Genomic DNA, 26,608 nt, shown 5'->3' with positions numbered 1-26,608 from the left:
TCAATCAATGTTTTCTGAAAGAAGGGGCCCATCCTTTTCTAGCAAACAAAGTCCAAGTCTTGCCAAAGAGTACCAAACAGGTACTCAGTTGCTCATGGGGAAACAATACAGAAGAGAGGTACCAACTGAGTTACATTACTCTCACTCACCTTGAGTTACCTGTGTTAATGGGGAGATGAGAGCAGAATGGATACATTAGGTTCACAGATGGAAACTTGTTTGAGCAAGTTTCAATTTCCTCCCTTATAAAAAAACTTTTGTTAAATTTCCTAATGAGAAGCAGAAATGACAGATTTGAGTTCCATCTTTTATTTCCCAGTCTGACTGCAGAGGAAACCTGAAGGGCAAAAACAGAGGGAGAGACAGAAGACCTGGAAGACTGCCAGCTCACTGGGAGGTGGGGAGGGAGGAAGTTTGCTACAAATGCTAATGGCTTGTGCAAAATTCTAGCCAGAAGAGCTCTCCAGGTTTCAAAATTTGCTTTTTCCGGTTCCACACTTTCCCTCAAGATGGGGAGGACATTTCTGGGCTGGGCCCAAAAGTGAGGCCTACCTCCCAGTTTCCCAGGCTGCCTCTGGCCACTCTTCTGCCTCATCAAAACAGATACAAAACACAACTTTTCAAAACAGCATCCCTTGGAATGGGTGTGAGAAACAAATGCACACATTCAACATTAGGGGACTCTGTCTCTTCCCTCAGATATTTGCTGCCTGAGGCCATTCTTAATTCACCTTCCCTGCTGCCAGCCTCCCAGCTCTCCCGGGCCCTCTACACCTTGCCTCCGCCTGTTATGAGATAGCAGACCCTCCTGGGGAAGATGGGGCAGGGGATGAGTCACAATAAACCAAGGCCCAAGACCAAAATTCTCAGCCCTTGATGGGGAAACAACATTTTTAAATTAATCTAGTTCTTCTTTGATGTCAAGATTAGGTATAACAACAGAATCCCAAGACAAGATGGGACTCAAAAATCAGCTCATCTCACCAAAGCAAGCAGTCACACTCCGGTTGAAATCTCAAGGTTTTTATCAACTTTTCCTGCCTTACCTATCAGAAGGCATGAAACGAAAGACCATGTTGCTTAAAAGATACAGGGGGAATTTCTGTTCATTTCCTATTAAAAAGGAAGTCTGTAGCTAGGAAAATGGTTTCTTTACTTCCTCCGATGTACGTAGTGAGAAGTTTTTAGGGTATCCTTTCAATCACATTCACAGAATTAAATATAGTTCTTGTTCTTAGAAGTCTGCAGCGTCTCTAACCACCTGTTAGCAGCACACCACACACCTCCACTCAGTCTTTTCTGCAGAGTCACTCCTCCAGGCAGCAGAGAAGGGAGGGGCTCTCCTCTGGTCTGCATTCTCATTCTAGCTCATCATTTCATTCACTCAACCAACATTTATTTATACAACAAGTGCCAGGGATAATGCCAGGCACTGGGGATTTTTAAAGTGTCCTTGACCTCAGAGAACTTGCAAAATAATAAAGGAAGTATTAGTAAAGAATTTAACCTTGCCCAAAGAGAGGTTAGACTTTGCCCTTGGCTCCTGGGAAATAACCCTTTAAGCCCTCAGAATGTCCTGCCTAATAAAAGTGTCTGTTTTTATAAGGGGGGCCTTGACCACATCAGATAATCCAGCACTGTGACTAGAGGGAAGGGGGGCTTTGGATCATTTGTTATCAGCTAGACCCCAGGACAGGCTGGAGACTGAAATTGGCCAACCAGGTTTGTGTGACAAAGCCCAAAGTTTTTATTAAACTTTGGACACCAAGGCTCAGGTGAGATTCTCTGGTTGGCAATACTCCATGAGAATTGTCACACACAATTGCCAGGAAAATCAATGCTGTTCATGAATCCACTGGGAGAGGACAGCTGGAAGGTCCATGTTTGGAACTTGCCTGGATTCTGCCTTATGCATTTATTCTCTTGACTGACTTTAATCTGTTTCCTTTCTCTGTGATAAACTGTAAATGTGAGTAAAACAGCTTTCAGTGAGTCTGTGAGTCCTTCTGGTGAATTATCAAACCAGAGAGTGGTCTTGGGGACTATCCCTAACTTTGGGAAATAGATATATAGTGGGATGGGGAGGGCACAAAGACAAGAATGGCTAATTCCACCTGCAGAGGTAGAATTTCAAACAGGTAACTGTTGAATGGAGTTTTTCAAAGATGAGTATATTCACCATGTGAATGAAACCAGAGTGAAGAGGGATGGTTTTAGTGGGGGGAATGTATGAAAAACATGTGTCTATACTGGGAACTGTAAAGCAGCATTGCTAGAGGGGAGGCAGCAAAGGATACAAGGTATTTTACGAGACCAGACAGATACACTAAGGCCAGGTCATGAAGAAGCCTGTATATCAGGCCCAGAAGCTTCACATGTACCTTGTAGGCCATCGGAAGTCCTTGAAGTAACATGACCAGATTTTCATTTTTAGAAAGGATTCCCCTGCCAGCTGCTGTGACAGAGCTGGCTTAGATCGGGGGGTGGGGGGCCGGTGGCAGGGAAAGTAGGTAAGACACCCCCGCAGCGCCCCAGGTGAGAACGATGACGACCTGAATTAAGGCCTTAGACCACAGAGGTAATTAGAGAGAGAGAGGTGGGATTTAAAGGACACGGCGACTCACTAGCTGTGAGAGGTACGAAAGGGGCAGGACTCATCAGAATGTCTCCTAGGTTCCTAGCTCGAGTGACTGACTAAATGCCATTAACAAGGACAAAGATCTCAGGAAGAACATGATTGAGGGGTCTGAGGGGGAAAGACAATGAGTTCATCTTGGGACATGCTGAGTCCGAAGTGACTGGGAGACTGGTAAGTAGGTAGATCTGTATCCACAGAGCTGGAGCTCAGAGAAGGTGTCAGCTCTTACCCAGCAGCTGAGTCAGGGAAGAGAAAGCCTGGGAAACGTCCCTCAGACTTGGGGAACACGAGACCACCAATCCCTTGAAGAGAGCACTTGCAGTGGGAGGAACAGAAGGCAGACTTCAGTGGGTTGAGACGAGTGAAAAGTGAGCTTGCAGAGAAATAGCAAATGTAGATAAACCACAGTCAAACAGAAACAGATTAGGGGGACAACAACTCTTCCGTGCAGGCATCAGAACCCAGGGTGGCTTTTCTGAGTTAACAGTGAAATAACCAAGACTACTTATTTTGTGTCAACTGGTTGAAGAGCCTGGTCTGTTCTAGGTGCATGGGTTCCAGTGGCACTTCAGATGAAGTAAGTGACCTCAAATAGTAGTCCCTTGCTAACTCATGCCAAGCTGGCCCTCCAGCCAAGGCAAGGAGGGTAGGCCACACTCAGCAATGGTATCGTTTAGGATTCTTTGGTTGCAAGCGCAGAAATCAGCTCCAGCTAATTTAAGCAAGATGGAATTTACTGGACACTCACAGGTTTCATAGCAAGGATAAGAAATAGCCCCTGCCTTTCCATGGGCAAAATAAATGAAATCCAGCTGATTCACTCTTAGTTCCTCTGCTCAAGACAGATTCGTGGTGAGGAGCACATGATTGGCCCATTTTGAGTGATGAGCCCGGTGCTTAGCTGAAAGCGGGCAGTTCCCCCAGATTTCAGTCCCACCAGACCATACTGCATGGGGAAGAGATAATTCCACACAAAAGATACTGGGAGCTGTTCAGAAGGATAATCAGAAAACTAATATCCAATCACAGCAACTATGACACAACTATCTTTGAAAACGGTGGCAGGAGGTGGTTTTATAATTTGCAAAGAAATATAAACAGGAGACACATGCTATTCAGTGATCGACAGATAATTCTGGCTCCTCAGTTAAAACTCCAAGGAGTATTCCTCTGAGATACAGCCTTCAAGCTACCATTCAACAACATCAGGTTGTGCACGGTGATATGTTCTTTGACTCATGCATCTGTCCCCATTGTGTTCTCTGGGGAAGTAGTCCTTTCAGATCTGTTTATTTCTGGGCAGAGCCTGGTCAAGTCTCTACTGATACTAGCACGCACAGCTCCTGAAATGATACGGTTTGCTGCTAAGAACACAGACTACAGCCTTCAGAAGATCACTAAACAGAGACTAAACCTCTGAGCAGCCTACAACATGCTTCTTGGCAGAGGAATATGATGCTCCTATTACAGAACTGACCTCAATTCAGTGAAGAGTGTATTGATGTAGGCACGCTGAACTCTGCAGCCAGTCGGATCTTCACTAGGTTGGGGAAGAAGAGGGTTTCTTCCTTCTTCAGTTTTACAGAGTCAGCTTGAGCAGCTCTCTAAGAGCCCAACACTGAGGCTAGTTCCAGTGGTGTGCTGAATTTGTGTGATCAGTCTCCGCTTAACCACAACTTCTGCCCGGATCTGTTCCCAGAATTAATCAGCACAAAGAAACAACTGCATGTCAGACAAGATCTGACCTGTCTCCCTCTGAAATTTTGTCCAAAATATTCTAGTCTGCTGGAGTGGAACAGTGAAGTCTTTTTGTCCAACAAGAGAAGTCCTAGAAAAGCAGAAAGCAGTATGGGGAGCAGATTGAGGCCACAGGAAATGGGACACGTTTCCTGAACACAGAGCAGAAACTGACTGCGTAGTGTTAGACACCATCGTTCACGCCCTCCGCTGCCAAAGAGCCCTAGCTCACAAGCCTGAATGGACCCTGCCTGCCTGAAGTGCTTCACTGGCTCCCTTTCACCCATGACATAAAATCCAAAACCTCTGCATAACACACAGGCCATTCAGTCAGGCCCACCTCTTTCTCTAGCCTCCTTTCCCAGTTTTCCAGCCCTACTTGACGCTTGAGCCATCCTGAACCTACTTCAGGTCCCGGAGCAAGTCCTGTCCAGCTCTGGAGGGGTGCAACTCCATGCCCTCTTGCCTGTGAGAAACTCCTCCCCTCTCTGTCTGCAGAGCACATTTCTTTCCCTCCTCTGAGCCTCAGCCCAGCTCTGACCACCTGAGAAACCTTGCTCTGCTCTTCCCAGCCCCACCCCCCACGCTCTATGCACCTTTCTGCACTAAAGCAGTCATCCCCCCATCTTGGCACACTCCACGTGCTGGTGGATTTATTTTCTCACTAGATCGTGAGCTTCTCAAGGGCAGGGATGGAGTCCAGTCCATCTCCGTAACTCACTCTGCATCACAAGGGCCGAGCACAAGGCTCATCTTCTGGAAGGTGCTCAAGTGTTTGCTGAAGTAGTGAATGGACTCCATTTGCATTTTATCTCTGGCTGTGTCTAAACCAAAGAAAATCACACTTTTCTGAGAAGAGGGAACATATTCAAATACCAAGAACTGCAGTTCCTGGTAAAACCTTTTAGAAAATGACGTTACCAACAGCAGCAACTGGAAACTCAGCAAAACGCTTAAGTGCTAAAAACAGAGTGAAGCGGGCCAAGACTTGAACAGTCACAGTTTAGGTAGCCTGGGGGTGAGGGTGGAGGGGAGGTGGGGGGGGGAATCCCTGACTGTCTAAAAGTTTAAGAATCACAAACGACTTCTTTCTTAAGAATTACATATATTTACATCATGGATCTGGGATACATTTTCACAGGAGTTGCTGCTCAAATCCGAAGACCACTCAGTCTGGGAACCACCCCCTACAACTGTCAGAGCCAGCACTTCAGAGAGGAGATAAGCTCTTTCCAGCTTGAGTGGCTTTGGAAAGTCTGCTCTAAAATGAAGTCACCTTGTGGTTGCCACTGTCCTTCTCCCCAGCCTTCCTCCTGGGACCAGGCTCCATCCTGTGACTCCCAGCGGAGGCCGCCCTCTCTAGTTCTCCATGCAGCTCCCTGCTGCGCAGTCAGGGCTGTGGGGCGGGCTCTCCAGCCTGGGTGTGGACAGGTGCTCCAACTCATAGCGTCCATTCCCGGAGGCCTTGTGTGTGAGCTTCTCCTTTATGCCCTCCTTCTGGCTCTTCTTATGCTCAATAATCTGCTGGAGCTGGTGCCCAGCATATTCTGGCTTGGCGGTCAGCGGGCCAGCTGGCACAGCTATGCCGAGAACATCTGACACCATGTAGGGGCGCAGCCAGCCCACCAGAGGAGTACTTCCAGGGCTGTAGTGGGCCTGCCTGTGGTAGAAGAGAAGCCCGTCTACCTGCAAGAGAGGAGACCAGGGATCAGCGACTTCTGGGGTCGTGCGTTGCCAGGAGAGCTACCCACACAGGGGCAGCTCTTGTGGTCCATCTCTTTTTCTGAGAGTCCTTGTTTCTCACACATAAATTTCTCTAAATGAAGAAATAACCTAGAAAGCTAAATTTTGCAAAATAAAAATATAAACAGTACTTTCCTATTTACAGGGTGCGTCTGTAGCCACTATTTCACCCTCTTACCAATGATGAAAGTGTTTGAGAGATGGCGCTGCTCAGGTGCAGGGAGCTCTGAGGCCTCCCTCAAACACCTAGTGAGAATGAACTCAGAAATTCAAACTGAACCCAGGTCTTCTCTCCCCAGATCTCACGCACTTTCCACCACCCAGAGGTCTCTGTCGTGGGGGATGTGTTCCACACAGGGAACAAAGCAGGGGAACAGAACAGGCCCCTCCAAGACGCCGGCCTGCTGAGCGTGGGGTAGTATTGTCAAGCAGCCCCGCTCCCCAGCCGCGGTTGGCTGCCTAACCTCCCCCTAAATTGCTTGTGAGCTATGTTCTGGGAAACTCAGTTTTTCTCAACGGGAAGACCTCCCACAGTCCCATATTTTCTTTTCTGTGATTCAGTGACTCATCTCTGAAAAGCATTTATTGTCACTGGGGCATAAGGGTTATAAATAAAGATGGTGTTCTTACCACCTTCTTAATTGACTCCCAGAAATGAAGGCAACTCAGCCTTTGCCATATCCTCATTCGGGAAGCTGTGATCCTTTTAGCAAAATTATATCCAGTTCAAGCAAATACTTGAGGGTGACTAGGCAGAATTTTAAAGGATGTGATGGGCAAAGGAAGTCTGCTTGTTGAGCCTGGAGAGGGTAACTGCAGGTTCTGAGGATGGCAAAAGACTGCCCAGGACTGAGGAGATTCTGGGGACATGAGACTTTCTGTGCTAACACTGGGGAAGTCCTGGGCAAACTGGGACGAGATGGTCACCCTGCCAAGCACTGCCATCCCCGGGGACCATTTGCTCTTTGGGGGAAGGAAGGATTAGGCATTCACACCCCTGCAATTTGAAAGTCACAGGAGCCCCTTTATTTTACAACCAACTGTGACAGTCAAACAGGGGGCCTGGTTCTCAGGCTTGTAGCAGAAAGAGGCACACAAGGAGGACCTAGGAATGGAAGCCTGACCCCTCTCTGGCCCAGTTTCTCCATCTATAAAACGAAGGAGTTAGACGAGCTGTTCCTTCAGGGCTCTTCCAGCTCTGGCATCCTGACTTATCTGGCAAGGGGGAGCTGAGGCTCTGAGGGGCCACTTAGCACATCCTTTCCCAGAAGTCGGCTTTCAGCCTTTCTCTGATGGTTTGACACAGCAAAGTCAGAGGATCTCCTAAAACTCTGGGTAACCAAGTTTCCCTGTGTCCTACAATCATATCACAGCAATAAAGACAATGGTTTTGTTACCTCAAAAGGGAAATCCATAGACAGCACCTTAAACAGGCTCTCGGGAGTACAAGGGAAATTCTTTAGCCCCACAAATTTGAACTAAAATATAAATTAGAACAAAGAATTAGTATATGTTACAAACAATATTGGTTCCAGCAACTGAAGAGCTACATCAAAGAAGAAAAGTTTTTAGTTTCATCCTCCCCTACCTGCTCCCCTCTACCTGCCTCTGAATTACTAGGTCAGTGGTTCTCAACTGTGTTTGGTGCATGAGAACCAACTGGAGAACTTTTAAAAAGACTGATGCCCAGGACTCACGCCAAGATTCTGACTGAACTGATCTGGGTCAGGGCCCAGGCATTTTTTAAAAGCTTTCCAGTTGATTTTAACACACAGTCAGGACTGAGAACCTCTGCCCTGTGCTGGGTTTAGGGATTCCATGTTATTCTCCCAGCCTTATGACAGTTGCCCTTGATGAAGGGCTAGTGAAGCCCCTTTCACACCAGCAAGGATTTTTTAGACTGAAGCAATGGAACAAGGTAATTCAGACTACAACCTCTAAAGTCAGGCTGCCTGGGTTTGAATCCCAGCCCTGCCAGTAATCTCCATGTGCCTCCATTTTCCCATCTGTGAAAAAGGATAATAAAAGCATCTACTTCATTGGATGGTTGTGCAGATTCAACATGGTAACACACGGAGAGCAGGTAGAACAGCATCTCAGAAAGCAGCGCCCACGTCCCCCTTCCTCAGTGCCTGTGCTTCCAGGACCATATTGATAACGTCACTGGAAGTACTGACACCCTTTCTTGTCCTTTAACTGGTTGTCCAACTGCCTTTAAAAATGTTGTAAGCAACCCAAGCAAACGCCAGTCTACAGGGCTTAACTAACAAAATGCAATGAAAATAGCTGTCCTGTATTCATCACTGGGCGAAGAGCAAAGAACTCCGGGCTGCGGGACCCTGGGGAAGGCAGTCCCCTCTCTGAGCCTATATTCTCACCTGTAAAATGAGAGAACTGACTAGATAAGGTGGCTCTCAGCTCAGATACAAAAGCAGAGGTTCTCAGAGTGTGGCCCATGGATTTTTTTCTGTGGACCAGCAACATCAGGATCACTGGGGAACTTGTTAGAAGTACAAATTCTCAGGCTTCACCCCAGATCTACTGCGTCAGAAACTCTGGAGGTGAGGCCCGGGAGCCTACGTTTTACCAAGCCTCCAGGGGCTGCTGATGCATGCTACAGTTTGAGAACCGCTGTATTAGAATTCTAAATAGCATTATTAATAAAAGCAATTATTAGCATTTCATATCAACCACTATTTAATGAGCACTCACTGTAAGTATTATGCGAGGAAGACTTGTGTATTTATATCATTTGGTTCTTAAAACAACCCTGTAAAGTAGGTGTTATTAACCCTATTATACATACAGATGAAGAAACTAAGGCCAAGTGAGGTTAATAACTTAACCTAATAATTGTTAAGGCCAAAACTGGAATCCGCGTAACTGTTAAGTCCACACTTTTCCCACTATGCCATGCTGTCTCCAAAAAAAAAAAAGTTTCATTCATAAAGATTATATTTAGATAACAGACCAATTCAAACCAATCCACAGACAGAACTCTGCAACCCTACCCCCAGGCCTTACAGGATTGAGCTTGGCCTTCTCTCCCAGTCCTTCTTCTTCTAGTAACTTTGAATGCATCCAGTAGAATCGGAAATCGGTCTGTCACAGAGAAGAGAGAGATGAAATACTGCTCACCTCAGGCTACAATATGAACAAAAACACCCCACTCCAAACAGCTACTGAAGGTCAAGGTACAGGTTTCCAGTTACAATATAAAGAAGTACTAGGGATGGAATGTACAATTCAATGACCATAGTTAACTCTGCTGCGTGGCATATACGAGAGCTGTTAGGAGAGTGAATCCTGAGAGTTCTCATCACAAACAAGCAGACAGAAACACTTCCTTATTTTTTCTTTTCATTTTAATCCATACGAGATGATGGATGTTAACTAAACTTATTGTGGTAATTATTTCACAACATATTAAGTCAAATCATTATGCTTAAATGTTACGCCTTAGACCTACGCACTGTTGCATGTCAGTCACTGCAATAAAACTGGGGAAAAAACAGCCACCTGATTTATTAAGACCCTTCTCTCATTACACTTATTTCTCTGAAAACACTGCCGTAAGGTCAGGAAGATGTTTACAAACTCTTCTAATATTTTTTTCTTAAAATCTAATAGGATTATTAATAGCAGTAATAGCAACATTTGTCACTGAAGGCCTACTACGTCTCAGGCTCCACGCTAAGGATTCTACACACGTAATCGTACTAATCCTCAACCACCCTGAGAATTACATTCTCTCCATCTTACAGGTGAGAACTGAGGCTCAGAGGGATTACATCGCTTGCCCAGGTGCACAGAGAAACGGCGTGGGACCAGGACTCCCCAATGCAAAAGCGTATTATGTTAACCTTGGTTTTACTTTAATCCTGAGGATTAGAAACTACTTTATAGTTTTAACTTTCATAAATGACTTTATTCTGAGCTGCTATTTATCTGAATTACTGATATGTACCCTTCTGTAGTGATTTAGGGCCTTTTCTTTTTTTTTCTTTAAAATTCTAAAAGTAAAATTAAAATAACTCACAGTCTTTTCTTCATATTACCAAAATATAGGTGGCTTTATTTACCAAATGTGTAGGTTGTGAATGCATGTTATGAAACATCCTTCAACAGAATTAAAGTAAAACATCTTCTGGACAGAACTTCTGAGCTCTGGATTTGAGGCTTGGCTCTGCCTCTGGGCAAGGTACTTAATTAACACCTGTGCCTCTCAGCTTCCATCTCTCCATGAGGAGGCGTAACAGCAGTAGATACTCACCTTTCAGAGCTGCTGTAAGAGAGTCAATGAGATCATGCTCACAAAGAGCTTAGCAACGCAAGACTTGGCTATAATTTTTTGAAGGAGGTGCATGTGAGAATTCGGAGGTACCACCATCTAGCATGACTTGGAAACTCAGCTCGGGGTCATGACCATGGAGAGAAGCGGCCTTTGGTGATAACCTGTGACTCTCACACCTGGGCCTGAATGAGGATCTCCCTTGGTTTCTGGTTCAGTAGGTCTAAGAATCTGCATTTCTAACAACTTTCTGAGGCCACACACAGAATCACTTGATAAACCAGTTGACAGGCGGCATAGAAAACCCACCACTGTAAAACCAGGACAAGGGACAACAATGGGGGAGCCTAGGAGCAGAGATGGAGCCTGTGGGGTAACCTAGCTGCTCCCTGATGACGGCCACTGTCACTGGTAAGAATCATCAATTTGAGAAAAGCATTGTGGGAAGAATCCTGGGGGGCGGGGGTTTCTCCTCACCTGGAAAATCTCCTTCTAGAGCCAGCCCCTCAGAGATTTGAGGCTTCAGTGTCACACCAAGGAGGCCCTGACATTTTCAGGTGGTGTGGTTGGTGAAGGAGTGGAGGTGGCAGAAGTCTATTCAATGGTGCTTAACTTTCCATCTTCTCTTCCCTGTGCCGCCTGCATCCCCTTCACCCACGCTCTTCGCTGCCAGCGATCCTCCCACACTCTGGAGAGGGGAGGGGGCGGCTGCAGCTTCTGGAGCCTACCCTCTGCACTGTTTCTCTTTCCTCCCCTCAAGTGCTATACTTCCCTTAGTTCCTCCTACTTTTTTAAAAAATGAACCTAATTTAAACACACTCAAAGATGCGAGGAACCTTAGATAATGCTCTTGATATACCACATCCTGTACATACCAAGAAGTTGGTCACACACCAAACCCACATGCTGAGCCACTCTCCTGGGAGGAGAGGAGAACAGGAGAAGCCATGGGAGGAGTACCAGTCCTCACCTGGCAGTCATAAAAAGGGTGTCCCCGCCAGCACATCACGTCCAGAATGTAGTAGGTCTGGTTCACCTCACTGTAAATGCAGTCCAGAATGGTGTAGTCTGGGCACACGAAGCAGACAGTCAGGACAGGGTTCCCCCACTACACTCTAGGGAGCCCCATCTTAGGGGCTTGGGAACTGAGCCCAACAACCCTCCATGCTCACAGCGAGGAGCAGCACTAAGGACTAAGGATTCCTTAGGGACAAAGTTCTCCGTGGCCTTTCCTGGCTACCTGGTGCAGCTTGAAGGAGACCTGAGGTATGACAGCCCGAGAGGACCAAGGCAACGCTCAAGCCAAGCGGGAATTCTGAACTTGCAGGTAAACTGGGACATTAACTCACCTTAGAGAAGCTTGAGTTTAAAAACAAGTAATCTTCCATTTTAGTTCACAATTACTTTTTGAGTTCCTGTCATAGGCACTGTGTTCTGTGGGGAATACTAACTACAAGCAGTCCTTGCCTTTAAGGAAGTTACAATTCAGTTAAGGAGTTAAGATGATTGCAGAGGAAAGAACCAAGAGCTGAACTGTGCAGCACAAACTAAGAGAAACAGGAGTTCCAGGAAAAGGAGACCGGACCACCAGGAAGGGCCTCATGGAAGACATGGGATATGAACAGTCTCCGGCGATCAGAGGACTAAAACAAAAGCGATGAGGGGAGGTGGGAGGGCATTTCAGGCTGGAGTGCTGAAGAGGCACGAGCAAAGGCCCCGAGGCAGAATGAAGTGGGGCATGCTGGGGGCAAGGAGGCAAGCCGGCTGAGCAGAGCCGAGGGTAGGGAGTCGGGGGAAGACGTGAGAATAGGTGGGCCGAGCCCCACAGGGGGAGGGTTCAGAAGCCAACAGAGAAGTCTGGGCTCAGCACAGAGGACACGAGGAACCACCACAGGAGCCTGAGCCGGCAGAGAAGCGGGCAAGGTTCAGATCCAGCTCGGCCAACTCCTCACTAAATGACTGTGGTCAAATTACCTAACCCTCGTGATCTTAGTCTCCTCAGCTGGGCCCGAGTGGGAGGGAGAAGGTAAGGTTAGGGATGATAAGGAGAAAAGGGAAGCCCCACGACAGCTTCTCATCCATTGCACTCGGCCTTCTCAGGGCCTTTCCCCAGAAAACGGCACCCGTCGCCTTGAGACGGAAGTCCAAGGGAAAGGCCCGTTGCCTTTAACTCAGGGACTTATTGCCCAGCAGGCCTCACAGAGGTGCCTCTGTTCTGCAGCTGAGGCGGCCTGACCCTGAAGGAGAGCGAGCGGGCAGAGGGTATCTGTGCGCAGTCTGACAGGCATGCTTTCAAAGTGGGTCTTTAAAACAGCTAGCCAAGTATCTAACCAAGCACTGTCTTTACTGATTACAAAACGGGATAGATAGACAACTGTACGTGGGCACCTTTCGCCGTTGCTGCATGTCGCCTGTTGCCTCCTGGCAGAAGGGAAGGGAACCTGTTGACGCAGTGGCCGCTCTTGGTGTAGGCGCTGGTGGAGCCCTGTGTGGAGAGGCAGTTACCATTCTTAACAGGCAGCAAGGTCTCCTCCCTGTCTTGCTTCCACATTCTGCAGGGGTGTCATGAGCCCAAAGACGGTTGTCACCAAAACCCTCCTGCAGGAAAGCGTTTCAGTCCCACGTCGGGCACAGCCACGGTGGCAGGTGAGGAACACGGGGGGCACGGGCCACGCCCACAGGGCTGGACACGCTGGCGCCGAGGGCGGGAGCGGCTACTCACCCTGGAGGCCACGATTAGGGCTCTTTTTCCAACAGGGCACACGACCACAATCCACTCCTGCCCCAAATCTGAAGGGACGTCAATTAACCACTCAGAGAGCATTAACTGGAAACACAAAAAATAGTGTTAAAAACCAACAGGGGATGCTGCTCCAATGTTCACAATGACAAAGAATTCACGCCCTCTATACATAATGAACATACATGTAAAAAAATGAGAACAGAGAGGGGTGACAGTGAGACCTCCACCCCACTAGCTCTCAGTAGTCAACCGTCTCCTGCTCACATGGACTTCAGCTTTGCACCCTCGTTACCTGCATCCACCCCCTTCTTACTGCCTCACCTCCTGTATCTGGGGGATGGGACCCCCTTCATTTCCTTACTTTGTCCACCCACCTACCATTGTCACAACCATTACCTTCCAAGGGCTATACCGCAGAGATGAATGAAGTCCCTGACCTTGAGATGCTCTAAACTAGAGCACCACTTTCCAAACTACTGACTCAAATACTGTACTAAAGGAAGTCAGGAAATCTCCCTTTGAAAAAACAAAAAAGGCAGTGGGGAAATGGCTCTGAAAAGATGAACTCCCCCACTCGGCACTAGTCCCTCCCACCTGTACAAAGACTGGGGCCCACCAGTTAATCCCTCCCACGGAATCTCTCCCATCTCTCCTTCCCCTTAGGCCACAAAATACTCAGCCCCTAATCTTCAAAACCGAGACAAAAATGAAAACCTTTTACCACTCTACATTTCTATTAAGCAACTTATTTCTTGCTGCTGCCTTCCCACCTGCTCTGACACCCTCAGTCCAGATTTGCTACCCTACAGCCCTGCTAAAGGCCCTCAGTGACCTCCTTGCAGCCAAGTACCTCTCCTCCCTCGCCTCCCCCTCCTCCTCCTCTGACGCGGCCAGTCACATCATCCGCCTTGACACATGCTCCCTTGCCCCTTGACACAGTGCTATTTTGTTTTTCATCCAAACATTCCTCCTCACACTCCCCCCAAACACGTAGATAATCTTCAGGAGGCTGTTTTAGGTCCCCCTTTCTTTTTCCTTAGATGCTGCCCCACACCCCCTCATCCTGTGGGGGTGGATCTCATCCACTTCTGTAGCTTCACTTGTCATTTCTAAAAGGATGCCTCCCAGTTCTCTTCCTTTTTCATCTCCAGACTTCTTTCCTTTCCTGCAAACCTCTATTTCCAGCTGTCCACTTGGTCTCTCTTCCTCCGCTTGTCCTCTCTGCACCTCAAACTCAGCACATCCAAAATGGAATTCACTGCCTTCCGCTGCCCAAGTACTTCCCACTCCTGAAACACCCACCTTCCCCTTCTGCATTCTGTGCCCTGTTAATATCATCACCACGCTCTGCTATTGAATCTTAAACCCAAGCATAATCAATATTCCCTTAAAGAATAGTAGTAATACAATACCAAAAGCACAAACGATAAAACAAAAAATAAATCAGACTACATCAAAATGTAAAACTTCTATGCTGCCAAAAATATCATCAAGAAAGTGAAAAGAAAACCCACAGAATGAGAGAAAATATTTGAAAATCATATATCTGAAAAGGAACTTATATCCGGAATATATAAAGAACTCGTATTACTCAATAATAATAGACAAATTACCCAATTTTTAAATGGGCAAAAGGGTTTGAATAGACATTTTTCCAAAGAAAATAAGCAAATGGCTAAAAAGCACTTGCAAAGAAGCTCACCATCACTGGTCATTAGGGAAATGCACGTCAAAGCCGGGAGACACCACTTCACACCCACTAGGATGGCTCTACTTAAAAGGACAGACAATGACAAGTACTGGCAAAGATGTGAAGAAACTGGAACCCCTACACATTGCTGGCAGGAATGTAAATGGTGCAGTCACTTTGGAAAGCAGTCTGGTGGCTCCGCCAAAGGTTAAACACAAAGCTACCACGTGGCCGAGTAACTCCACTCTCAGGCGTATACCCAAGAGCAATGAGAACATATGTCCAAGCAAAAAGATGTAAATAAATGTTCACAGCAGCATTATTCATAACAGCCCCAAAGTGGAAACAACTCAAGTGGCCATCAACTGATGAATGGATAAACAAAATGTGGTGTATCTACACAACAGAATATTATTTGACAGAGGATGAAAAGGAATGAAGTTCCAACACATGCTACCACATGAACAAACCTTGAAAATCTTGTGCTAAGTGAAAGAAGCCAGACACAAAAGGACACATCTCATATGATTCCATTTATAAGAAACGTCCAGAACAGGCAAACTGGCAAATCCACAGAGACAGAGAGTACATTAGTGACTGCCAGGGTCTGCAGGGAAGGGGAGATGGAGAGTGGCTGTTAATGGTTGTGAAAATACTCCGGAATTAGATAGTGGTGATGGTTGCACAACTCTGTGAATTACTAAAAAAAAAACCATACTGAATCGTACACTATAAATAAGTGAATCGTATGGTATGTAAATAATATCCTAATATGGCTGCTTAAAAAAACAGCAGTGAGGCATTTGTTCTGGGCTCTGGGCTAGGTATTTAAGGCTCACTATCTCACTCGATCCTTCTAACAATCCTGAGTGGAAGGTTTTACAGATAAGAAACTAGAGACTTATGGGTGGTTAAGTAATTTGTTCATGGTCAGCACAGAGCCTGGCTTTGAGGTCTGGGCTATGTGACTTTGGAGCTTAAACCCTTACCCGCTGCTCATACTGCCTCTCCCAGCCAACCCACCGCTGGCTAGTTCTGTCCGGGCAACACTTCTCACACTCATGACCTCTTTTCCCTCCCACTTTCATGGCCCTCGGCACCCATCATATCTTCTAGCAAACCTCAGCCCCCTGCCACACCCTCTCTCTTCTAGGCCCTTCTACACACTGATGTGGGAGTCACCACACAAAGTCCCAATTCTGTCCCTGGCTCAAAAATTCTCAGTGGTTCCTCACAATCTAGAACAGAGTCTAAACCCCTGTACGTGCTTCTGCTCTACTCCTCCCCCACCCCATGCTGCTCCATCCTCGCCAGCCTGCGCACCCGCCCTGAGCACACCACGTGCTCCCCTCCCACATCTGGGCTCTTGCTCAGCGTGTTCCTGCTGCCTGGGATGCCCTGGAATGCTCTGTACCTCTACCTGTCAGTGTCCTACCTGCATTTCAAAGCTGCCTCTTATTTCTTTCTTTTTTTTTCCATTGCAGTATAGTTGATTTATAATGTTGTGCTAGTTTCAGGTGTAGAGCAAAGTGAGTCAGTAATATGTATATTCTTTTCTAGATTCTTTTCATTATAGGTTACTGTAAGACATTGAATATAGTTCCCTGTGCTATACAGCAGGACCTTGTTGTTTACCTATTTTGTATACACAGTGTGTATATGTTCATCCCACACTCCTAATTTATCCCTCCTCTCCCTTTCCCCTTTGGTAACCACAGTTTGTTTTCTATGTCTGTGAATCTATTTCTGGTTTGTAAATAAGTTCATTTCTATCACTTTTTTTTAGATTCCATTTATAAGTGATATCATATGATGTTTATCCTTCTCTGACTTACTTCACTTAATGTAATAATCTCTAGGTCCATGTTGCTGCAAATGGCATTATTTCATTATTTTTTATGAAAGTTGCCTCCTCTTTTATTATCTTTTTCCTGATTTTGCAAGCCTGCTTCCTTCCCTGCTGGAAGCTAATTTCACTTTCTTATAGCAAAAAACATAAACTACACTTATTCTAGGAGTGCAGAGGCTATTTCCAGCCCAGTCTGTCTTCCCCACAGCACAGCCTGGTTTAACATACAGCAGGGCCTTCAGCAATGCGTTCAATTGCACTTTGTCACAGAAGGTGTTGTCTGTGCTGCATTTGGGGCAGAGAAAGAGGATGGGAGTGTGAACACCCAGGAACCATACTCTAAAGGTGGGCGAGGATTCTGAGGTGACAAGACACCTGGGTTACAGATAAGTATTCAACAGAGGGTAGACACCTGGCTCCACTCAGACGCATACCCTGCCTTCTGGAGTACCTGAGCTTCCTAGCACGCTGGACAGTCTCCATGCCTGCCTCCCCTATGGTGCCACAAGCCACACTGGTTTCCTCTCTGGAGCCAACAGGGCACCCAGTCAAGTCTGCTATACTGATCTGCTGTTTCATGGCCTCAAACTCACCTAGGCCAACTGGCTGGCCCAGGGTGGCTGGGCAGGCTCCCAGTGTTTAAGGGCAGCTGTATTTCCCACCTTCTACCATCTGAGCATGAAGATCCAAGACTGGCATCTTAGTCCACCACTTGGGAAAGACCACCAACCTGGGAGGTGGGGTGGGAGACAGTGCTGGGCTGGGCAGGCCTGATCCAGACATGCTGTGTAACGTCTCGTAAAGAATGACAAGTGCATGGAGTCTGCTAATACGTCAATAGCTCAGGGGCCTTTTTACAGCAGGCTGGCAGCTCTGTAACAGCACAGGGTAGTGGTTCCCAAACCCACGACCCAGACTCCATCAGGGACCCCAGTCAGCACACAGAACTGTCAGCCATCTCTTTTCACCCCATAAACATCACACACATCAGCCGTCCCTATTTCTTCTCCTGCCTCACTCTCCTCTCTTCATGGCAAGTAAAGAGCTTTGACTCTCTGCCCAGTCAAGGGAGTGGGACCGGCTGTACCTAATCTTTTCTGGGCCACTCACTTGATTGGCATAGCGTTTTGGTAACTTCTTGCCAGTGTCAATGTCCATTTCTTCATCATCTTTCTTTTCTTCTTCTTCCTCACTGTCCATCCCTGTCCAGTCATCTTCAGCCAGTCTTCGGGCATGGTTCACATAATCCAGCCGCTTGCTGGGGAAAGAAAAGGCATAAGGACAGGTCTTTATGTCTTACACAAAGATCACCTACAATGTGACAGATGTAATTCAAAGTCTCCAACTTCAGGAGCAACTTGGGAACTCTGGTGGGAGTAAGAGATGATAGAATTTCCTCTGTGAGGCTTAACTAGTGACCACCTCTTCACAGATCCTAAATAGGAAACCCCCCTCTGAACACACCCAACCTTCCTTCCTAAGAATGGACAGAGTAGAATATTTAAAGGAATTTTCAAAGTTTGCTGCTAACACCACTCCCACGCACCCCACAGACTCCCAACTCCAGCCTAGGTGACAGCTGACACTTTCCTGCCCGGCAGATAGCTAGTCTGAAGGCCCCCAGGGATTGTAGAGAGGAAACACTGAGACGCAGTGAGAAATCTGAGACAAAGAAAGACAGCTTCTGGGGCTTTCTGAGGAGCAGCCAGGCCTTTCTCCAGTTTCTGTCTAACTTTTGAAAAAGCCCACTTAGAAAAAAACGAAGGAAGTCTGAGTGAAGAAGCATAGATTTTACTTAGTAATAATGTATCAGTATTGGTTCATTAGTTGTAACAAGTGTAAGATGTTAACACTATAGGAAACAGTGTGCAGGGTACATGGAACTCTTTGTACTGCAAACTTTTCTGTATACTAAATTTATTCAAAAATAAAAAGTTTATTGAAAAAAAATGGCCACTTAGTTTACGATTTAATATCTTTTACTTGTTTCCCTTTATCATTATCCTCCCCCTTTTTTAAAACTACATATTCCAGAAAGTTTAGGAAATTAAGATGGAAGAAAAAGAATCTTTTGGAACCTGATTGTTCCCAACTGATTTGTAGATACCATGTCACCTCCTACACTTGGTTTCCTCAAAGCTGAGGCAAGAGATCAGCCACTGAAGCAGTGAGATCAACTCGGCTGGTTTCTTCTCAAACACACACACACGTATTCATGCCTATCAGTGCAAAGGTGCACGCCAGAGACAGCATGATGTACTTACTTACGTGTGAAAGGATGCATGTCTATGGTTATTTCCCTGGCATTGTTTGTAATCACAAGAGAAGGAAACTACCCAGATGACCAACAGTAGGGGACTGGTTAGATTACATTATCCATTAGTGGAATACCTGGCATCATAAGAAAGAAGGTAGCAGTTTATAAACTGACATAGAATCGCTTCAGGAAACACTGTTAAATAAATGTGCAGAACAGTGTACTGTACACTGCTACAGCTGTTTAAAAAAAGGTTATGTACACATACAACCACACGCTTGCTCATACCTGCATAGGACATCTTTAGAAGAATATATAAAAAACTAACAATATGACAGGAACTTGATGTCTAGAAGAAAGATTTGGGAGGGAAATTTTTCACCATATAGTCTTTTATATATTTTGCACTTTGAACCATAGGAAAGTATTACCTATTCCAAACTAATTAATCATAATTTTAAAAAAATGGGAGATGAGGGGAGGAAGGGTGATCTGAGAATGTGATGTGCAAGCACACAGGCAACCATCTCAGCTAAACACATCTAGTGAGGAAGCAGTGGGCAACACACAGACTGTATGGAAGCTGTTACCAGTTCCTCCTGATCCCTAATTCCTGAATTCACGACCCAGAAGAGCCCTGTGCTGCACTGAGAGTAAAAGGGCAGGCCCCGCCTTCAGAGCAGCTCAGCCTCAAATGCTCTTATCCTGCTCTCCCCCTTTCCCTGTTTGCTCATCCTGGCATTGAGAACCAAGTGCATGGAAGACATTTCCTCAGATTCCCAGCGGAATTATTTGCCTTGAACTCCCAAGGGCTCCACAGAAACATTTGGGCTGAAGGAAGACAGGAAGACCACACCAACGCCAGGATTCAGAGTGCAGGAGAAGCCACACAGGGAATGTGGGGAGTGGAAGTCTGGGCGTGACTTTCACAAATCCCTAAACTGCAAAGCTCAGTACTGCTGCCAGGAAAAAAAAAATAAAAACTTAACCAAATAACTGACGTTTTGCTTTCAAACTTCAGTCTCCCTATTTCCTCATTTCTTCCCAAGCTCTGGGTAGAAAGGATGTCTACCTCTGCCAGTTTCATCCCTCACAACCGTGTGGGCAAGAAACCAGCCTACAAGGGGTCCACTTTGAAGGGGGTTCCTTATAGACAAGCCTGGAGCCTCCCGAAGGGTTCACAGCTCTCAGCCTGCAGGAAGAAGCCAAGGAGTTAAAGCATCCCTTACGATTTCTGCAATTCCAGTAACCGGCGGCGCCTCTCACTCTGCTCCAAGGAGCTGTACTTGGACTTGTACTGGGACAGGCGGGGGTGTGGGGCAGCTGTGCTGTTCAGATCTTGAGACACAGAAAAGCTACTAGCCAGGGCTTGACTCAGCTCTTCCATCCTCCCTACAAAGGAAAACATAAGAAAATGGTTTGCTCTCTTCATATCACCACTTCCCATGTACATGCTGTAATATGATGGCTACATTCCGAGAAAAACCTCACTTAATCCAAAATCACAACTATTTCCATGAGAAAAAAAGGCAGTTAAAGAGTGAGGGAGTGACATATGAGCAATAATGTTATTTCCCACAGATTCTTCAATAATGATCATTTGGATATCTGAGTGTACAAACATCATCATCAATTACCAAGCAAATTCGCCTCGAGATTGAATCTTATTTTTGCTTTGCCTTCATTCACCAAGGGTCCTGTCATTAAATCCTTCTTACCATCATCGATATCCAGTGATATGATCAAAGATCTAATTTTTTTCCTGAACAGTTCTACATAGCCATCACTCAATAACTAGTGTAATCTGATGATGCAAATTTTATCCAATTGGTTTTTTAGTTCTCTAATAAATGCCAACTCACATCAAGAAAATTTAGCTCCAGGAGAAATTCTGGTTCTGGAGCCCATGCAGGAAGACAAGAGAAGCCAAAAACCCAAGCCTGGCAGTTCCTTGTGTTATAGTTTGTTTTGCTTGTTGGAGAGGGGGCAGAAGGAGGGTTTCAGGACCACTTATGTAAGACTCACTTGAAAAAGAGCTAGAGAGTGGAAGGCTGCCAACCAGTCAACACTGGCTGCTCTAGGCGTGTGAAGGACTGACGTGGTACATTTGGGAGGCAGAGAGATGTCATGTTGGAGACAGACTACCAAGGGAAACCCTATTGAAGGAGAGGGAGTAGAGAGAAAGAGGTGAATTCATACTTTACTCACCCTCCCAAAATGAAGGTAAGAGGTAGCACAGGAACTGACCTGCGGGTTCAATGTGTGCCTCAGACTATAAGAAAACGGGAACATCTGGGCGAAATTTGGGTCACACAGCTGGGCTGGCCCAACCCTTCAGTTCTAGTGTAAACCTGAGGGCACCACCAGTGTTTAAACTCCACCCGAGGTCAGGTCCCAATGCTCTGAGCACCAAAACCAACAGGTTCATTTCAGAGCCTCCACAGTTAAAAATACAGCTCTATGGGCCTCTACTTGGCAAGCAGTTATTTTCCATTGCACACTTGAGGTCAGATTTTTTTCTTAATTTGCGGCATTAGACTTTTTTTTAATTTGAAAGGAACTTTTTTTGCGTGTGTGGTTAAAAATTGATGATGTAAAATCAACCATCTTAACCATTTTTAACTGAACAGTTCAGCTGTGTTAAGTATATTCACATTGTTATGAAACCAATTCCCAGAGCTCTCTTATTCTTGCAAAAATGAACCTCTATACCCATTAAAATGAAAAAAACAACTTAAAAAAAAAAACAACTTTTTTAAACTTAAGATTGACTATCATCAGTGTGGATTCGACGTGAGTCTTAACATATATGTAATGCAACCAAAGTGGCCATTCACAGTTGAGGCTGGGTGCTGAGCACTTAGGATCCTAAACGGTACTCTACTTTCTGTATTTTTTGGTACTTTCGCATAAGTTCGAACACTTCCATAATAAAACAAAAAAAATTTTTTTAATTCATTATGTCTTCGGTTTACCAAAGCAATGGTCAAATCTAGAATATTTATTAGGTCTTATCATGCTTTATCTTGATGTATTCTGCTCTGTCAAGGACCATAAAATCCTTAAAACTGATGTCTTGGATACTAGGGCCGCACCCTGTACCTCCTTTCATGTCTGGCCTTGGCTGGCTCCTGCTCTGCCAATCCATTCTTGGATGGTGCTGCCTGTAAGGGTTCTGACCTAGCGGTCTCATCCTCCACGGTAGCCACCCTCTTAACTCCCAAATTTCCGACCCGCCCAGGCCCCTCTCCCAAGCTCCAGAGCCGGTGTGTCACCGGCCGCCAGCCTCCTCCCCCTCCGGTGCCCCCGCCTCGAATCCCCAGCCCAGGATCTAGGCCTCTTCGGCGTCTCCCACGGGGTTTCTTTCAGTCACAGGACTCTACCTGCTCCATTTGGCCATCCTCCCCGCCACAGCCCCGCACTGCCTTTCTCTAGGGATGCGGTCGTCTAGGCTTTGCATGATTCGCCCCTCCCCAACAAAAAATCCCTGAGGGGTCCTGGCGGGAGAGCCTGGAACTGAAGAGTGGAAGCGTGCCCAAGGAGAGGCCCCGGCCTGGCTCTGCCCCTCCAGGTGATGCCTCGGGAGGCCGGGAGTGCGGAGCCGGCCAGAGGGAGTCACAGCCGGGCGCCAAAGGGCCATTCGGGACCCCGCTGGGCCCAGGCTCGAACCCAGGACTCACCGAGTCGAGATAACAGTTCCACGCGCCGCCGCCGCCACCACCACTGGGGCCGACCAATCAGCTGCCCTGGGAGGGCCGGCCCCGCCCCCTTGGCTGCAGCCGCCGCCGCGCCGCGGGCCCCACCCACCCCGCGCCCGGAGTTTCCGGCTCCTCCCACCGTTGCGAACGCCGGGAGTTCTTCCGCGGCGCGGTCCCCGGCCGGCCGTTACTTCCGCCCTCAACGGCTCGGCTTTATCGTCCTCCCAGGCGGCTGTTCTGCTATTGCATTGCAATGTCTGCGACCCTCTTGCAACTGCCCGAATGACTACCTGCCCCACACACAGACCTCTAAGATTCAGTTAGTCGTTACCTAAACAAACCTCGATTATAGCGTTTGCTCGGTTTGGGAGTCTCTCTTTCCGACTCCGCTGTGGGCTTGGCGATGGTAGGGACCTGGCTTGATTCCTGTGTCCCGCACAAGGCATGGCACTCAGTAGACCCTGGTGAAGGAATGAATGAACTGGTGCAAGCAGTGGAGGGAAGCCGCCGAGATTTAGGAGGCCTAATCAAACTAGAGAGCAGCCTTTGTGGGGTAGGACTGCTGAGATACAAAACAAAAATATGAATAGCCAGTTAACTTAATTCTTACATTGAGGCAGGAACACCCCCCCCCCACCATGCATCACATGCATTATTTCATTTAATCTTAAAATAACACAAGAAAGTAGAGGCTAAAGCTCAGAGAGGTTAAATTACTTGGCCAAAGTCACACAGTTTTGAGTCAAACATTTAAATTTGCTGCATGTTTGACTTACAGAGAAGTTGGATATTACTGTACTACAGAAACAACGTATACAAAGTTGGCACATTTTGAGTCCAAGGAATGCCAAGGTGTGGACATATTGCATATTTTATGTACATGACACCATCCATTTGGAGATCAGGCTGACAGGAGGGTAGAAGGTGCTTGGGGCCCAATTTTTTTTTTAACTTCAGATTTTATTTTTTTTTTGACTTCAGTATTTATGTAAGTGAGCTCTATCTTTCAGTGGTCAGGCTGTGCACTAGGTTATTTGGTGCACCCACAAATAAAAGCTCAAATGTCTGCCTGATTTATGAGACTGACAAAAGCCCAGGACCTGACTTCACTAGGGAACTTTGACACCAGAATATTAAGTATTTTGTGTCTCAGAACCACCATTACCTACCTACGACCATAGAGGCCACATCTAGTGGTCAGAACTGCACAGAAAAGAACAAAGGCCCTACACAATGGAGGATAATAGACTGAGATCGAAAAATTCATGCGCTGAGGTCCGGGAGAAAAGCTCCAGTCCCTCATTCACACCAGCTAAGTAACAGCCACATCACTGAAAAAAACAAACCAAATGGCACTCAGTCCAGGGGCTCTTTTGAGGCCAGTGTTCCATAAGGGGCTGCTCTGCCTGGAACAGTAATTTCCCAACTATAGCACCCCACCTTCACAGCATTGGCCACATACACATACACCTGTATTTGATGTCTTTAAACCAATTTACTTTTTTAAAAAAAAGCGTAATACATTTATTTGGAAGAAGAACACCACAGCATTACCTTAAATCACTTCCCATTTCAATAGAAAGTATCTGGGAACTCTATAGTGACAATAGATAGCAGTATAATCTAGCTAGATACTGATGTCTGCAGAAAACAGTGAGACTGTGGACTTGGTAAAAATCAGAGATTAGCCAGTGTTGGAGAAATGATGAGTAACACTAATAGAAATTTTCTTTTATATAATCAGAAAAATTCACAAAGAACAGAAGAGGGAAGAGCTACTTTCTTGCTCTATGATTTAATGTTATTTAAGGTGGAATTTGGATACCCCCTAAAATCTGGTAAGCACCCACAGGTGCAGGAATCTCTAACTAGAAAATGGGAGATTGAGGGCAGGAAGGTGTCCACCCTTTCTCAAAAGAGGAGGCTCTTGCCAGGAGGCCCGAGTACCACTCTCAGTCAATTAACAAATGTGTGTTTAATGCCTACCTTCGGTCAGGCACTGTGCCAGCCCCAGGAGATAACAAAATGACCAAGACTGCTCTGGTCCCTGCCCTCCAGCTGCTTACAGCCAGTATGAAGGAAAGATAAAAAACAGGTGCCAAAGCTGAATGCAGACCAGGACCAGTGAATGACAGGGAGCTGGGTAGAGAATGAGTTGAGGGGAGCTGCTGGGGCTCTGGTGCTCAGGGAACTCCTCTCCTAGGAGGTGACATTTGAGTCTGGACCTAAATGAAGAGAAGGAGCCAGTCACAAGGACAGCGGGAACAGCCACGTCTAGCAGAAAGCACAGAGGGTGCAAAGAGAGGCTTAGTGTGCGGGGTAGACAGAAGGCCAGGAGGAGGGGGAAGTGGAGGGAGGTGGGGCCACAGAGGCCTGTAGCCAAAATGGGGAATATGGATTTTACCTCCATTGCAGATGAAGGTTTTTAAACAGTTATGACATAACTGAATTTGAGCGTAGAGCACACACTGACTACTCAGTAGAGAACTGAATTCAGCCAAGCAAGCACGGAGGTCCGGAAGCTTGCGCTGCAGTTGTGGCCGTGGACCTGACAGAAGGGCTGGATCTGGGATATAGCCTGGAAAGAAAACCCAGTGAGCTTATTGTTCTCAAAAGGAGGAAGTTAGCAAACATTAGACATATGAGCAAGTCTCGCTGCCAGCGAAGACTTTCCCCTTGAGGTTATTGGAACTGAAAAGGGAACAGCTTCCTCCCTATTTAATTCGGCATTATTTAAGGCCTCAAGGGGGAGACGGAGGCATGTGGAGGTGAAATAAGTCACCCAGGCCACCAGCTAAGCCATTGTGAAGACCAGTGCTTCTCATTGCCCACTTGGAGACACCTGTAGGAGAGTGTGTCTTCAGCCAGTTGTGGCAGGAGGGAGAAGCTGACTTGAGAGGGTGACAGTCATGTATTAATAGGGGTCACATGAGCCAGGATGCAGAAATCACAGTCATGGAGACTCTAAAGCTCGGGGGGGTGGGGGATGTCGGGGGTTGTCCCCATCCCTACAAGGTGCCCGGGGCTCAGCTGTGGGTCGGGGGAAGCAAGCCAGAGGGGTTAGAGTTTTAGGTTCTGGAGCGAAATGGCTTGGGTCCACATCCTGACTCAGCCACCTGCTGGCTCTGTGGCCTGGGTGAGTTATTTCACCTCCACATGCCTCAGTTATCCCCTCTGTAAAATATAGCTAGTTATAACACCTACCTCCTGAGATTGTTACAGCTGGTCAAGTGAGTTAATCCAGGTAGGGTGATTAGAGCATATCATATGATATTATTTATACATGGAATCTAAAAAAAAAAAAAGACACAAATGAACTTATTTACAAAACAAAAACAGACTCACAAACATAGAAAACAAATGTATGGTTAGTGGGGAAAGGGAGTGAGAAGGGATAAATCGAGAGTTTGAGATTTGCAGATACTACATATAAAATAGATAAATAACAAGTTTCTACTGCATAGCACAGGGAACTATATTCAATATCTTGTAGTAACCTATAATGAAAAGGAATATGAAAATGAATGTATGTATGTACATGTATGGCTGAAATATTATGCTGTAAACCAGGAACTGACACAACATTGTAAGCTGACTATACTTCAATAAATTATATAAAAAAGAATGGTACTTGGCACAGAATAAGTCCTCAAAAATGCTCTTTTGTTCAATTTCTCATTATAAGATAGCCTCTTCCTTACAGATTTACTTCCATCACAAATAAATCTCTGTTTAGGTGAGCCCAAGGGAATCTCTCCCCTGCAGGCAAAGGTGCTCGCCCAGATTAAAGAGCTCGAAGCAGCTTGCCCAGGTCACGCACAGCCAGAAAGTGACGGGGCCAGGGTTTTAATTCAGGTCCTACTGACTCCAAAGTCCTAATCTTTACCCTATGGGACATTTCCTGCCCTATATTTTAAGGGGTCTAGTTTCACTCTGAATTTTCAGCTGGTGAGCTGAACAGG

At 46.4% G+C, this 26,608-nt stretch overlaps 1 protein-coding gene across 7 annotated transcripts; it reads right to left on the bottom strand.

The window, feature by feature from the left end:
* Window positions 1-5,460: 5,460 nt before the first annotated feature.
* Window positions 5,461-23,055, bottom strand: SNUPN (snurportin 1). 7 transcript variants are annotated; one of them, XM_072950968.1, is made up of 9 exons: window positions 22,988-23,055; window positions 20,178-20,340; window positions 17,802-17,949; window positions 13,132-13,236; window positions 12,798-12,894; window positions 11,380-11,477; window positions 9,143-9,220; window positions 7,516-7,596; window positions 5,461-6,061 (listed from the first exon to the last, which is right to left on the bottom strand). In XM_072950968.1, exons 2-9 carry the CDS (start codon window positions 20,333-20,335, stop codon window positions 5,735-5,737), a joined length of 1,092 nt encoding a protein of 363 aa, XP_072807069.1. In that variant the 5' UTR covers window positions 20,336-20,340; window positions 22,988-23,055; the 3' UTR covers window positions 5,461-5,734. The 7 variants fall into 7 exon arrangements, with proteins under 7 accessions (XP_072807069.1, XP_015098625.1, XP_072807070.1 ...); XM_015243139.3 differs by lacking the exon at window positions 22,988-23,055 and adding an exon at window positions 22,629-22,742; XM_072950969.1 differs by lacking the exon at window positions 22,988-23,055 and adding an exon at window positions 22,332-22,520.
* Between the last annotated feature and the right edge of the window lie 3,553 nt (window positions 23,056-26,608).

Source organism: Vicugna pacos, chromosome 27 (assembly GCF_048564905.1).
Source record: "Vicugna pacos chromosome 27, VicPac4, whole genome shotgun sequence".
NCBI lineage: Eukaryota > Metazoa > Chordata > Mammalia > Artiodactyla > Camelidae > Vicugna > Vicugna pacos.
This window is presented reverse-complemented; position numbering and strand designations above follow the sequence as displayed.

Bases quoted from the DNA above. Each gene is read 5' to 3' on its own strand.
- SNUPN (XM_072950968.1), bottom strand. From the start codon at position 20,335: ATGGAAGAGCTGAGTCAAGCCCTGGCTAGTAGCTTTTCTGTGTCTCAA. The intron at 17,950-20,177 runs GTAAGGGATGCT...TTCTTTCCCCAG, and splicing joins TTACTGGAATTGCAGAAATC to CAAGCGGCTGGATTATGTGA. The intron at 7,597-9,142 runs GTAAGGCCTGGG...TTTATATTTTAG, and splicing joins AGAAGGCCAAGCTCAATCCT to TTCAAATTTGTGGGGCTAAA.